Raw genomic sequence first — 14,912 nt, 5'->3', positions numbered from 1 at the left:
CGGCGTAGTTGCTCTGCGGATGTGGGGATCAGAGATCATACCTGTGTCTCCTGCTTTGGCAGGCAGACTCTTTACCACTGAGCCACTAGGGAAGCCCTGGATTTTGTTGATATTGAGCTCCGTGAGCTCTTTGTCAATTTTGGTGATGGATCCCTTCTTGGTCTTATTGTTTGCAGACATTTATTCTATAGGTTGTCTTGTTTTGTTCTTGGTTTCCATTGCTGTGTGAAAGCTTTTGAGTTTAATTAGGTACTGTATGTTTGTTTTTAAGTTTTATTTCATATTGTAGTGCAGTGGGTCTGTATAGTCAAAGCTATGGTTTTTCCATTAGTCATGTATGGATGAGAGAGTTGGATCATAAAGAAGATTGAGTGCCGAAGAACTGATACTTTTGAACTGTGGTGTTGGAGAAGACTCTCGAGAGTCCCTTGGACTGTAAGGAGATCCATCCAGTCTATCCTAAAAGAAATCAGTCGTGAATATTCATTGGAAGGACTGATGCTGAAGCTGAAGCTCTAATACTTTGGCCAGTTCAGTTCAGTCACTCAGTTGTGTCCGACTCTTTGCGATCCCATGGACTGCAGCACGCCAGGCCTCCCTGTCCATCACCAACTCCTGGAGTTTACTAAAACTCATGTCCGTTGACTCTGTGATGCCATCCAACCATCTCATCCTCTGTCATCCCCTTCTCCTCCCACCTTCAATCTTTCCCAGCATCAGGGTCTTTTCAGATGAATCAGTTCTTCACATCAGGTGGCATTGTTCTTCACATCACAAAGCATTGGAGTTTCAGCTTCAGCATGAGTCCTTCCAGTGAATATTCAGGACTGATCTCCTTTAGGATGGACTGGTTGGATCTCCTTGCTGTCCAAGGGACTCTCAAGAGTCTTCTCCAACACCACAGTTCAAAAGCATCAATTCTTCTGCACTCAGCTTTCTATAAGGAAAGATGTGTCCAACTCTCACATCCATACACGACCACTGGAAAAACTGTAGTTTTTACTAGACGGACCTTTGTTGGCAAAATAATGTCTCTGCTTTGTAATATGCTGTCTAGGTTGGTCATAACTTTCCTTCCAAGTAGTAAGCGTCTTTTAATTTCATGGCTGCAATCACCATCTGCAGTGATTTGGGAGCCCCCCAAAATAAAGTCTGATACTGTTTGCACTGTTTCCCTATCTATTTCCCATGAAGTGATGGGACCGGATGCCATAATCTTCGTTTTCTGAATGTTGAGCTTTAAGCCAACTTTTTCACTCTCCTCTCTCACTTTCATCAAGAGGCTTTTGAGTTCCTTTTCACTTTCTGCCATAAGGGTGGTGTCATCTGCAGATCTGAGGTTATTGATATTTCTCCTGGCAATCTTGATTCCAGTTTGTGTTTCTTCCAGTCCAGCGTTTCTCATGATGTACTCTGCATATAAGTTAAATAAGCAGGGTGACAGTATACAGCCTTGATGTACTCCTTTTCCTATTTGGAACCAGTCTGTTGTTCCTTGTCCAGTTCTAACTGTTGCTTCCTGACCTGCCTACAGATTTCTCAGGAGGCAGGTCAGGTGGTCTGGTGTTCTCATCTCTTGAAGAATTGTCCACAGTTTATCGTGATGCACACAGTCAAAGGCTGTAGCATATCTCTTTGGTAGGCCCCAGCAGTCTTTGTCGATGGTCGTTCAGCACTTAGTTGTGATTTTGGTGTCTTCATAAGAAGAGGTGAGCTCATGTCTCTCTGCCGTCTTGTCTCCACTGTCAGCTGCACAGACACGAAGACCAAATATTGAATTATTCTATTTATGTGATGAATTGTCCTGAGCAGGCAGATCCGTAAAGACAAGGGAAATTAGTGGTTGCCTAGGGATGGAGGTTTGAGTGGGTGATAGAAAGATTATGGGGTTCCTTTTGGGGTGGTGAAGATACTGTAAAGTCGATTGAAGTGATCGGTGTTCAACTCTGTGACTATATTAAAAACCATTGAGTGGGTGAATTGCATGATATGTTGATTATGCCTCTGTATAAAGGTGTTGGGGGGAAAAAAAAGGAAAATACTGGGTCAAAGAGGCTGTCTGTCTTTATCCCAAACTTTTGCAGGCTTTTTTCCCTCACCTTGGTGATAAGAATGGCTCATTACTGAGAAGAATCTCAAATTTATCTAGGGTTGGGTTTGGGGGAATATAGAATCTGAAAAGCCTCTGAATGAGTTTGACTGTCCCCTTCCCTTTGGGAATCACCCAGGGGCCCCTGCCTCCTAGAAGCTTGGACACTTGGAGCCAAGTGTGACTCAAATATAGGTTAGAGACTGCGTGAGCATTTTGTCTTTAGTCCGTATCCCAAAGGGGTGTGTGAAGCTGGTGGTCCAGAAACATGGCAGGAAACTCAAGTTCGTTAGGCTTTGAGGGCTTGTTGGTTTTTTTAAGCAGGGACACATACCCTCAGCACTGCCCCCCGCCCCCCGCCCCGCTGGCTCCCCACACACCAAGGTCCTGGTTCCATCGGCACTTCTTCCCTTTCCAGCCTGTTCCAACCCCAGGTGATGTGGGGCAAAAACCTGTCTGGTGGGAGCCCCGAGTCAGCGGGAAGGCGTGGGAAAGTTTCTCTGGGCCTTCTCACAGGCCTGGGCCATCCTGGGCACAGGAGTGGGCATCGCTCATCAGTCCACGAGGGCCGCTGCTGCCGCTGCCACCGTGGATTAGCTCTGCCTGTTCTCGGATGGCGCACATGGAATCATCTAGCATGTCAGTTTTTGCTCTCGCTTCTTTTAAACGTTTATTTGGCTGCACTGGGTCTCAGCCGTGGTGTGTGCACTCTTGAGTCCTGGCATGTGGGGTCTAACCTAGGACCCCGGCACCGGCAGCGTGGCATCTTTGTCCCTGGGCCACCAGGGAAGTCCTTGCTCTGACATCTTTAATTCAGCGTAACGTTCTTGAGATTCGTTCCCCTGTTGTTGTATGTGTTGTTACCTTATTCTTTTATCCTGAATAATGTTTCACTCACTGTGTGAGTATTCCACAGCTTGTCCGCATTTTCTGTTGGTGGATGTTTGGGTTGTTCCCCATTTTAGGCTATTGTGATCAAGGCTGCTTTGTGAACAGTCGTGTCTGAGTCTTTTTGTGGGTATTTGCTTTTATTTCTCTTGGGTAAATAAACGCCTAGAGCCCTGGAACTGCCAGCTCACAGGGCAGACTGCTCACTCTCGGAGGAGCCGCTCAGCAGCCCTGCAGCATGGTTGAACCGCTCTTGTGACCCAGCAGAGATGTACGAGCTGCTGCTATTCCGCCCCAGGCCACGCTGGGTGTTGTCGGTCTCTGCTGCAGAGATCAGACAGAGGTGTTTTATCCTCTGAGGTAGATGTAAAAAGGGAGAGTCGGTCTGTGGTGTGGGGAAGACGAGTGTGGAGAGAGGGCAGGCGGGGGTCCCATCAGGAGCTCAGGGTGGCCCGACCACTGGGTTGATGGAGGTGGGCAGATGTGGTTGGGGTCCAGGTGTGTTTTGAAGACAGATGGGCAGGGTTTGCTGCGGGACAGGCCTTGGGATCAGAGAGAAGTGAGGGTGCCCGCTGGGGCTGCTGGCGGAGCTGGGGTGCCGTTTCCCAAGACTGGGACCAGCCTGGGCTAGACTGGGAGAGGGGCGTTGACTGTGGGGAGTCAGAGGAGAGTTTTCTTTTTAAGACAGAAGGTGCTGCGTGGAGGCTGATGGACTGGAGAGTGAGGAGGGCGCACTCAGCAGTGAGGGCAGCTGCCACGCCCCGTTCTGTGCAGTGAGAGGGGGTCCAGCACGCCCTTGGGGTGCGGGAGTGTGCGGGGAGAAGGCTGGAGAGGGTGAGGATGGCAGGGGGTGGGCACCAGGGGCCCTGGGGGTGGGTGGGCAGTCAGAGGAGACCCCACGCAGAGTGGCCTGTGCGCGCCTTCACCACAGCTGCAGCCTGGTTCAGGACCAGGGTTTCTCAGCCAGGGGAAAGGACGGGGGAGGCCGGTGTGCGATGTTCTTGCTGGATGGGATCGGACTCAGCACTTTGGTTCCAGACTTGGGGCTTTCAAGCTCCTCTTACTTGTAGGTTGTCTTGCTCTCTTCTGAGCAGTGTTTTTTGTCTGTTAATATCTTTGGTTGTGCGGATTCTTCGTTGCTGTGCAGGCTTCCTCTCTAGTGGCAGCCAGCAGGGACTCCTCTTGCTTGCAGTGCACGGGCTTCTCACTGTGGTGGCTTCTCTTGTTGCGGAGCACAGGCTCTAAGCTTAGCTCCAGGGCACGTGGAGTCTTCCGGGACCAGGGATCAAGCCCATGTCCGCTGCAGTGGCAGGTGGATTCTTATCCACTGTGCCAGCAGGGAAGTCCTAAACAAGGTTTGGTATGAAGAAGGAAACTTTGCCAGTCACTAGTTACTATCATGTCCCCTTGGATCAAAGGTAGAATACTTCACTCTCCCCAAGAAAAGACCTGGCTCTGACTGTTCTCAGTCATGCATTTTGCAGGCCCAGCAACAGCTATAACCCAAATCTACCACCTTCTCTAAGAGAAGCTTAGAGGTTTGAAGAAATCAACCCTGTAATATCTAGTTAGTGATAATAAATGATAAAGTGTTTTTTTTTTTCTGTTAGTTGATTGACTAGGTAACATGAAGTACTTGGGCAGGTGTGTTCTTCACCACTGCGCCACCTGGGAAACCCACTTGGTAAATTTGGAAGGTTTTAAATATATATTTTGCTTATGGTCATAGTAAAATGTATTCACTTCTAAATTTCAGAAAAGTTGGAGAAGATTCGAGATCATGAACGAAAGGAAGAAACTTTTACACCTATGCCCAGCCCTTACTACATGGAGCTCACCAAACTGCTGTTAAATCAGTGAGTAGCTCCACGGAGCCCACAGCCTGTGCCGCCTGCATCGGTCTGGACCCCTCTCCGCCCCAGCCCTCAGCCTGGAGGCATCGGGCACACACACGCTGACTGGGCTCCGGCTGTCCCACTTCCCCTTTTCCTTTCCTCTGTCCTTCCCTCTCCTGGTGAACCCCGTGTTCTTTCTGTTCTGCATCCTAACCCCCGCTTGTTTCTGGACTCCCTCTAACAGTGGCTTTTCCTTCACAGCAGTCACCGTTGTTAGTCACCCTGCACCCCTTTTCTTCTTGGGGCCTGGGTGTCTGAGAGCTTCCGTCTCCTGCACAGGGAAGGGCCGGGGCTCCCGTCTGCCTGTGACCCTGAGCTGGATGGGAAGGCCCCTGGTCAGGCTCCCTGTCGGCTTCTCCCTCAGCCAGAGTGCGCTTCTGTAGAGAAGGCTGCGTGGGCCTCCCCTGCCCTCTGGAGCCTCTCCAGGCTTGCAGTCCTGCTCGTGGCATTCACGCTGCATAGCCTGGCTCCCCTCTTCCTTGTCTCACAGCTCTGCAGGCCTTCCTCTCTCTCCAGGGTCCGGGGTCACGCTGGCCTCTCTCACTTCCGCACGTAAGTAGAAGGTCCAGGTCCTCAGAGCACACGTGTGCGTGTCCACTGCCCCGTTCCTCTGCCCAGCGAGTCCCCTGTCCCCGCCTCCTCCTGGGTTTAGCACAGGTCCTCCCCCCAGGTAAGCACGCCTGTGCTCATCCCCGTCTCCAGGGCAGCCCTTGTCAGCACTCTGCTCTCACCGCCGTCTGCCTGGGCCGCTCCTCTGCCCCGCCCCCGTTCTCACGGGCAGGGGCCGTCTCGTGCCCCAGCAGTGCCGGGTGCTCACATGTTTGTTGCTCACGTGTTTGTCAATAAATGAATGAATCAGCGGAGAAAGCAGGCAAGTATAGACAGCGTTGCCTAGGAGCAGCTTAGAATGTAGTCTGCACAATGCCAAGCCTTTCAAACGCTGAGCACCTTTTAATTGGTGAATTCAAGGGCAGGTCCAGAACGGAAGTTGGAAGCGGCCTGCTGCCTGCTGTAGAACAGCGAGGGCTGGGGCCCCGTGCACGGCACTGCGGATTCAAGTGGAGACTTGCGTCACGTGGGCTTGTCCTTGAGTTGACCTGAGGCGGCAGTTGTGCAGTTCACAACACTCCCCTTGTACAGCCTGCTAAGTGTCCCACTAGGCAGTGGAATTGGTCCTGTAGGCCCAAGTTCTGGTTCTGTTACTGGTGTGGTGTGACAATCTGTTAGGAGAACAGCCTGATGCAGCCCTCACGCCTGGCACTGCCCGGGGAGGGCTCCGTGGCTCGGAGGATGGAGGGACACATATTAGGGGAGAGGGTGTAGGCAGCACAGAAGGTGAAGAGCCCAGGGCTGTGGAGCGGGGCTGCTGGGACCCGCGTGCCTGCTGAGGGCAGGGGAGCGGAAGCCGTGTCCCCAGGAGGGTGTTCAGGCATGGGTGGGAGGGGGTGTCATTTGGAGGACCCAGAGGCTGCCTTGGAGGGGAGTGACTTCAGAAAGGAGAATACAGAAGCAGAGGGAAGGTCTGCGCGTCTGTAGGTTTTGAAGTTCAGAATATCATGTACACAGTTCCTATCAAACCCCCCATTTCCTTAGAGTCATTCATTCAGCGAAGGGGCCTTTGTTCTGCAGTGCAGTTCACAAGGAGCTGTGGGCCTTTGTTCCTTCACCTGCTGTTCAGACCGTAAGATCCACGTTTGGGTCTTAAGTCTCCTACATCAGCTTTATACCACTGACTCTCCGTCTCCACTCATGAGCTCACTGTAGCCTGCGGAGGTTCATCCAGCCTGTCGTCCCTGGAGTTCATTCCAGGAGGCCTGGTGAAGGATGTTGGCCTCTGCTTTTGTCTTAGTTTGTCCCTTCCTTTAGAGGTTAAGGTCAGTTTAAAAATGTGTCACAGGAAAGCTGTCAGTGCCCTGCGCGGACTCCAGGCCATACTTTTACCCCAAATTTGCTATGTATGGGCGGGCTACTTATGCTGATTTGCTTTTTGTTTTGTAATTTTTGCAAACGTATCTTTGTGGTCTCTGTCCTTCACGGGCTTCTGAGGGGAGGGAAGTGCTGTGCTGTGTAGTGCAGAGGGCTGCGCCTGGCACACAGCCTCCGCCCGCTTTCCCTGGTGGGCTGTAGCCCTGGGGCATTAGCGTCAGAGGCCATGACCTCTGAGCCGGCCTTCGAAAGATGCGTTCTCGCGGGAATTGTACAGAACACAGCACAGAGCACCCAGTTACCCCTAGACAGGAAGACCAGCTCAGAGCTGCTGCCCCAATACCTCAACGTTTTTGGTGAATAAACAGAAGTCCTTGTACTGCAGGCTGCCCGGGACAGCTAAATATGAGCACAGCTGACTTGGTGAGCATACTGGCTGAATTTTCCTGGCACCAAGGTTAACTGCTAGAAATCCTTACATTTTAAAACTGAAAGGTAAAACAGACTTTGAGCCTCAAACAGCTTGTGCATTTCTGTCTAAGCAGTGTTTAGGAAGAAGCCACTTTTCCCCAGATGCTGGCTCAATTTACTGCACGCTTCCCTGTGCGACTTAGCTCACATTTTCTTCCTTTAGTGCTTCGGACAACATCCCAAAAGCAGATGAGATCCGGACCCTGATCAAGGACGTGTGGGACACTCGCATAGCCAAGTTCCGGGTGTCTGCTGACAGCTTCGTGAGGCAGCAGGAGGCACACGCCAAGGTGCGCACGATGGGCGGGGGCTCAGGGGCTGACGCCCGAGCTGGCTTTCAGAAAACCATTGCTCACTGGTTCTTTATCCAGTAGATTTAACCTTTCTTGAAATCAAAAACTCAACCAGCTGTTTTCCCTCACGTTTAGCTGGATAACTTGACCCTGATGGAGATCAACACCAGCGGGGCTTTCCTCACACAAGCGCTCAACCACATGTACAAACTCCGCACAAACCTGCAGCCTTCGGACAGCGCCCAGTCTCAGGACTTCTAGGCAGGGACCGCTTGTCCAGGCCCGTGTCTGCCGGCAAGAGGCTCCCCAGGCGGCGTGAGCGTTCGGGACATGACAGAGATACTCACGTTTCTGGAACTCTAGACCACTTCTGAATCTACGAAAAAAAGTGCAGTGAAGGAAGGAATGGGTTTATAATCTGGTTGGAAAGCAACAGGCTTACGCTCAGTTGAGACATTCTGTAATTCCTTATCTGTGTCTGGGAGCCAGCTGCCTTTTATGGGGGAAGAAAAAGCACTGGCAGAACGGGAGCGTCCCCAGCAGAGCCCCAGTCTCCTGCACGGGACAGTCGTGTGCAGCTGAGTGTTCAGTGATGTCGGGTGTTGCTTTTAAGATAAGATACAGCAGGCCAGTGACGTGGCCTTTCTCTTGGGCTACATTCAGTCTCCCACAGAGACTGTTCACACCGTGCGGGACAGCCCTGAGCACTCGGCTGGTGACGGTGACCCGTGCTTCTCATTAAGCCCCAATGTACAATAAAGGTGGAATCACCCAGTTCTCTTTGGGTTTTTTCCTGCATCACTCCCGCATGAAGGGAGCAGGCTCAGTGGCTTAAGGATCTGACAGAGCAGACTGAGAGGGTTAGCAGACAGCATGCCCTTCTGACCCCCACTCTTGGGTGTCTCTTGTTTGCTTGGCTGCTTCTGGGAAAGGGCTAAAAGGTTGTTTATCAGCAAGAAAGTAGGGGAAATGAATTCCATGTGTGTGTAAGTGAAGCTGAAGATGCGCTGCCAGGGGAGAACGGGGCCTGTGCGGTGGTTCTTGGTGGACTGAGGGGACAGCCTGCTTGAGGCAGCCGTGGCTCAGGCCAGAGTCCTGATTTTCCCTGGGAGGAGAATCTTCAGCTGTAGCACCGCTTGATTCCTTACAGAAAGTACTTTCCCTCAAGTCAGGGGTGGGGGGCAATGACTGTCCAGTCCTGTAATGAGCGGGTTCAATCTCCAGGTGGTTCTCGAGGGTTTCTGAAGCGGGGGTATGTGTGTGATCATGTGACCAACTGGGCCCTGCTGGTGTTTTGACCCTTCAGCGTTTAAAACTCAAGTGACTTCAAGTTACCTGGGCGCTATTCGTCCATTCCAGGTGGGTCCCCAGATGTCCCTCTAAACAGCAGCTCGTGTTTAAACACTGAAGGAAGGGCCACACAGAGGGACTATGACCCAGAACACTCGGTCTCCATAGTTTCATCCCTTCTCCTGAAACCGGGCTGAGGTCCAGTTGAATCTGTCTTCACACTTTACTTGTAAAGCTGTAGAATTGTTATTTTTTCCCCCTTACTATAACATAAAAAAGATTTTTCTCTTAACATGATTTAGGAAGATTTTATTTTCTGGATGTTGTCAGAAATTACAGCAATATATTCATAAATACCTAATTACTACATTCAACAAATAATATTACAATACAGTTAATTCAAACAAGTACACTTAGAACAGGTTTAATTTCACAGCATCTAAACTGCCCCCAGAGTGACCGAGGCACCGTTCCTCCTCCCCCGAGTCCTGGTTGGCTGTCCTGGCAGTTAGCAGCACCACGGGCTGGTAGCATGGGCCTCCTCAGCTCAGGCAGAGTTAAGGGGTCTAGTTCAGCACTGGATCGGAAGCTGGGGGACAGGCTACTGCAAGCAGTGACGTCGATAGCGTGGCTACTAGAAGAGTAGGGGGCTGCTGCTAAGTGGCTACTCTACACTGTAAGAGGAGCAACTTCCTGTGCTAGCCATCCCCATCTGGTGGTGGGTCCCCGGAACTGTCTACACTTTTAAACCGTGGCTCAGAGGGAAACGGGGTATGTGGCTTAGATTTAGACATGGGGCAGCATCGCGAGCTACTCGATGGAATGCCACCCCACACACAGACTCAGATTACCTGTTGTTATTCTTTGCTAGTTTGCTAAAGGGGGCTCCTTTTAATAGTCTTTGAATTTCCCTGAGGATATAATCTTTTTTAGCACTTTGCATGCTGCCAATTGTTGCATTTCCTTTAGAATATAGACTAAACTATTGGTCATTTATGTGAGATAATAGATTATGATACTTTATGCCAGTTTGCCTGTTTCTATGAAACACTCATTTTCAAATGATCAAGTCGTGCAGTGCCAAGTGTGGGGGGGAAGCTCTAGTTACTGCTGATCTGATTAAATGCACAGAGCCACACGACTCAGCTTTGGCAGGTACCCCTCAAATTTAGCAAAACTCCGTCAGGTCACAAAAATGCTGACACAGAAGTTCCAGAATCACTTCGAGAGAAAATTTGCTATATTTCTGAACTTTGTCTTTCAAAAAACTCAATGTGAAATAGCTGAACAAAAAGCTTTAGGGATTCCATATTTGTCAGCTTTTAAGCCTAAACTGAAAAAAGACTGATGCTACTCACTGTTCTTTTGGAAGAAGAGTTTTCAGGTTATAAACTGTTCAGTGGGGGGCATGATTGAGTATGCTGTCTCCCAGAGAGGCGCACTTCTGTTTTCACAAGACCCTCTGTTACCTTTTTCTTTCTTCATGTTGCCTTACTGGTCTGTATTTATATTCTGATTGTCATATTACTTCTTGAGCCCTAGGATATTCGGAGATCCTCACAGGTAGGTGGGGGAGGGGGTGCCACTCGGAAGGGGAAAACTGTTAATACCCGCTCAGGGACAGAGCTGCCACCCCTGGTCAGCTGTCCTTTAACCTGTGTGCCACGAACTCCTCCCCAACCAACACACGGCAGCCAAGGGCGCCCCCCGCCAGGTGGTGAGGGGTCGGGGCTGTGCTTTTCCCATCAGGTTGTTCTTCCCTTTGCTTCTAGCCAAGGCCCTTTACCAGCGCCCAGGAGCAAAGGCATCCAGACGTTTTCTATGATGGAGGAGGATGACTGGTGGGAAGTGCCAAGATGTAAGCCTTAGGCCTTCAGAACAGCAAGCAGGTTCTAAATAGAGAAATTCAGTGATGTTTTGCCCTGCCTCTTGGCAGTGGGGCTCCCTCTAAACACCTGTCCCCACCTGTGGCACGTGGTGCTCTCCGTGTCTCTGCTGGGAAGAGGGCCTCAGAACAGCTCTCAGTTCTCAAGTCATTTCTGTAGAGAGGAAAGCACTTGCTGACTGCTGATAATACTGGCGGCACTTTTTGTCTGAGTTTGCTAATAACTGGAAGATTGTTGGCAGGCATACAAAGCAAACTGCGTGGGAACAGATAAAGTGACACAGTGCCATCTGCCAGCAAGCTGTTCTGCACAGCTAAGGTCTGGGCTGAGAGCGTGGCCACTGGTCACAGTGCCTGGCCTTCCTGAAGGTCAGCCAGCCCGTCCCCAGGCCGGGGCGGAGGGGCGCACGTGGCCTGACGTGTGGTCCCCTCCCCTCCCCCAGGCACACCGACCACAGGCTGCCTTGGCCTCCGGCTTAGGCCCACTGGGGCAAGAGCTGCCTTTCTGATCTAGACGCAACCCAGCCTGAACCAGCAGCAACTGCGGCAAGGAGGGCGGGCTCCCCCGGCCCCGCGCTTCGCCCTGATACGATTATCCCCGTTTCCAGAGGCTCCTGCGCTCATCACAGTGAGCCCACGAGGAGAGGTTCTGGCGCACGTAGCTCACCCTGCCTTTAGGCTGTTTGGAAGCTCTGCATCTAAACCAGGCCCCTCCTCCTGCTCAGACTGCTGTAGACACCTTGGCACCGTCACAGAAACTGCGCCCACCTCAAAGGTTCTCCTCACGGAGTGCGCGTGTGAAGCTGCACGCACACGCCTGCCTGGTTCCCGCTGGAGACCAGCAGCGCTCTCCAGCTGGGGCAGCCGGGGAGGGCCCGGCGAGAGGGAAGGAGGAACCATGGCTTTCCACATCACTCTCTGGTGCAACTCAAAAATGAAGTGCTCGTGTAGGCGCCAGTGGTAAGCTCTTTTTACTTTTCTTCAATTTTTAAAAACACGTCAATAACGTCCTGACCAGCAGCAGTACAAACACTAAAAGCAAGGCTTGGTTTTTTTTTTTTTGCCCAGAAAAACAAAACAAAAACAAAACCCCCAAACAGGAAAACAAACAACAAAAAATCCCCCCAAACCACATATTAAAAATGGCAGGCTTTTTATAACAATAATTAAAGTAATAAAAACATACAAAACTTTGTTTTTTAATATATATACACAGTACAAGGCTGAAGCACCTTTGACTTTTCTCTCAAAATTGACATTTGTATGAAAACACCCCTGCCCCCCCGCAGTAACAATCGGGTGGGTGTGGATCAATGTACACATGGAGCTCTGGACACTTTCCCCCACGAAGGAATAACAGGTACCTTCAGTCTGGCGATTCACTTTAGGTAAGAGCTTTTCCGGGGAAAAGCCTTTGGGTGAGGCTTCGGTTCTGTTGCTTTGTGTGCTCCTAGGACCTGTTGCTTTCAGGAAAATTTTGCAGGAAAAATAACTGAAACAAATAAGCCCTTTACTTAGAATGCACCCCACCTTCCTTCTGCTGGAGCAGGTCTCAATCCCGGGGAGGAGTGAGACCAGCCACCCCACGGCCAGAGCAGCCCGGGTTCCTGAGGCCAAAGGACCTGGCGACACGAGACGCACACCGACGGTCCGTGCCACTCACGCGCCCTGGGGCTGGGAAACAGTCAGAGCTTAGTGTTGGTGACGGAGCCTTCATCTCGAGACTAAAAAATGACGACGCTGGAAACGGTAAAACCGCCTTTAAAAAGGAAAAAACTATGGGCATCTTACACGGGTTGCTTGCCGAATGACAAAGGTGATTCAACTGCATTGAAGTCAAGGCGAGTTCGTTCTTTTTTTCTGGAGCCTGGAATCCTTTGCTTCATGCATGGCACATTCTTTTTTTTTTTTAAGCGTCAAACCTCCCAGTGAAAAATATTAAATATTCAAGGTAATAAAATAGATAATATTTCTATACTATAGGTTCGGCCTAGTGCAAGGGAAACCGTCACCTCGGGTAACCCTTGAAGTAGCCTCTAGGCCAATGCATTGCAGGCAACGCAAGGCACTTCCGTAAGTGGTCCAGTTCCGCCTGGAGCCGCTCCCGTTCTGAAACGATCTTCTGTTTCTGGCTCCTCAGCTCCTGGAGAGAGATTCGTGTCAGACCCGCAGTTGACACAGTAAGGAAGGCTGTGGGATGCGCTCTAACTGCCCCCAGCATCTCCCAGCGGCAGCGTCTGCTGCTCTCGCAGCTTCAGCCCCGTCACTGTCAAGCTTCTGCCGCTTCAGGAGTGGCCAAGATGTTCAAGCCCCAAACAGGACAGCACCCCTCCCGTGGGCGGGAGGAAGCCGGCAGGGCTCTCATTGTCACGGCTGTGTGTAGGGGGTCCATCCTGTCCTTCCCGCGGGTGGGAGGAAGCCGGCGGGGTTCTCGCTGTCACGGCTGTGTGTATGGGGGTCCATCCCATCCCAAGAGCTCTCCCCTCTCCCTCCATTCTCCTGAGCACGTCACGGGGAGAGACTGACATGGGCAGTGCACCAGCCCCCACCCTTCCAGATCCATGTTCTGCAAACAGATGACACTCCCTCCTCAGGTGATTCCTAAATTTACCCCCTATCTCTCAAGAGCACAACTTCCCTTTAAAACTTGTCTGTATGGGTGCTCCTGAACCCAGACTCGAAAGGCTGAACGGGAATAACCACTGTGGAGTCAAGAAAGCCCCCCGGAGCCAGTCTGATCCCTGAGACTCACCGCCATGCTGTGGGAGAGCTGCTCGGCCGTGAGGCTGAGGCTGTAGTGCTGCGCCTCCAGCCGCCTGCACTGCGCCTGCAGCACCTGCCGCTCCAGATCTTGCTCTGAAAAGACAAGCCGGTGTGACGTCTCCTGTGCGCAGGGCCCGGGGCCGGCGCGCGGCCGCCTCTCTCCAGAGCAGCTGGCCGAAGCTCTCCCCTTTGGACCACATGGCTCCCTGCCCTGTCGATTGAGCTGGCGACTAGATGTCACTAAAGTGACCCAGCCCAGTGGAGTAAAGACCAAGGACGCAGCGTCCAAGGGCAATGTAAGGGGTGCAGCTTAGGGAATAGTAACAACTTACAGCCTTAATTTGCATTTTTCAAGAAAGATAAAAGGGTTAGACACGAAAACTTTTAAGCTGTTAGAAATTTATAGTTTTAACAAGTAAAGTAAAAACCTCTGCCTTTCCGAAAAATACTGAGCTTCAAATCTTCAAGGATAAATCTGTTTTAACAGTCTCTTCAATAAGTGGTGCTGAGAAAACTAGACAACTGTATATAATAATGAAGCAGAACACTAACACCATATGCAGAGGTACATTCAGAATGGACTGAAGACATAAATGTGAAGCTGGTTATTATAAAAACCCTTAGAGAAAAACATGGGCAGGAGAATCTTTGACATAAATTGCAACAAGCTCTTTTGATCCACCTCCTAAAATAATGAAAACAAACACAAACGGTGGGCCCAAATTAAACTTCAAGGCTTTTGCAGCAAAGGAAACCATAAAACAAAAAGATAACCCACCATACAGGAGAACGTATTTATAAAAGATGCAACCAATAAGGAATTTAATCTCCAAAATATGCAAACAGCTCATGTAGCTCAATATTAAAAAAAAAACAACCTAATCAAAAAATGGGTGAAGATTCCGCCCCCTGCCTCCCACCTTATTTTTCTTAATGAATCTTGGGTTCCCTGACCAGGGATTGAACCCACACTTTCCTCACTGGAAAGTGGATTCTTAAGCACTGGACCACCACCTCACCATCTGGGTGAGCATCTAGATAGATATTTTTCCAAAGAAGACATAAAGATGGCTGAAAAGATGCTCAACATCACTAATTATCAGAGATGAAAATCAAAACCACCACCTCACCCCATTCAGAATGACCATCATCAAAAAACCTTCAGTAAATGCTGGAGAGGGTATGGAAAAAAGGAACCTTCCTACTCGTGGGTGGGAAAATAAACTGCTGCAGCCACTATGAAGAGGACTATGGAGGTTCCTTTAAAAACTAAAGAGACCTACCATACGATTCAGCAATGCCAACCCTGGGGGCTATATATCTGGAGAAAACAATAATTTGAATAGATACCTGCAATCTTATGTTCACAGCAGCACTTTAAACAGCCAAAACATGGAGGCAACCTAAATGTC

At 50.5% G+C, this 14,912-nt stretch overlaps 2 protein-coding genes across 21 annotated transcripts in view; one reads left to right on the top strand and one right to left on the bottom strand.

Annotated features, from left to right (window-relative positions):
* Nucleotides 1-8,336, top strand: part of GINS2 (GINS complex subunit 2) — a 35,631-nt gene extending 27,295 nt beyond the window's left edge. Inside the window, exons 3-5 of the mRNA XM_086350218.1 lie at nt 4,734-4,833; nt 7,433-7,559; nt 7,698-8,336. Coding sequence (XP_086206344.1) covers nt 4,734-4,833; nt 7,433-7,559; nt 7,698-7,823 — 353 coding nt within the window. The 3' untranslated portion in view covers nt 7,824-8,336. The remainder of the gene's footprint in view (nt 1-4,733; nt 4,834-7,432; nt 7,560-7,697) is intronic.
* An 810-nt stretch (nt 8,337-9,146) lies between these two features.
* The window catches only part of GSE1 (Gse1 coiled-coil protein), a 395,294-nt gene continuing 389,528 nt past the window's right edge, over nt 9,147-14,912 (bottom strand). For 19 of the 20 annotated variants that reach the window (XM_086350182.1, XM_086350183.1, XM_086350180.1 and 16 more), the window contains 2 exons: nt 13,490-13,593; nt 9,147-12,880 (listed from right to left, as the gene is read on the bottom strand). In XM_086350182.1, the coding sequence (XP_086206308.1) occupies nt 12,746-12,880; nt 13,490-13,593 (239 nt within the window). In that variant the 3' untranslated portion in view covers nt 9,147-12,745. The remainder of the gene's footprint in view (nt 12,881-13,489; nt 13,594-14,912) is intronic. The other variant, XR_015145319.1, reaches the window with a different exon arrangement.

This window comes from Bos grunniens, chromosome 18, assembly GCF_055505025.1.
Source record: "Bos grunniens cultivar Pamir isolate PY7600 chromosome 18, Bosgru_T2T1.0, whole genome shotgun sequence".
In the NCBI taxonomy this organism is placed as follows: Eukaryota; Metazoa; Chordata; class Mammalia; order Artiodactyla; family Bovidae; genus Bos; species Bos grunniens.
Note: the sequence above shows the minus strand (reverse complement) of the source record. Positions and strands in the feature narration are given on the sequence as shown.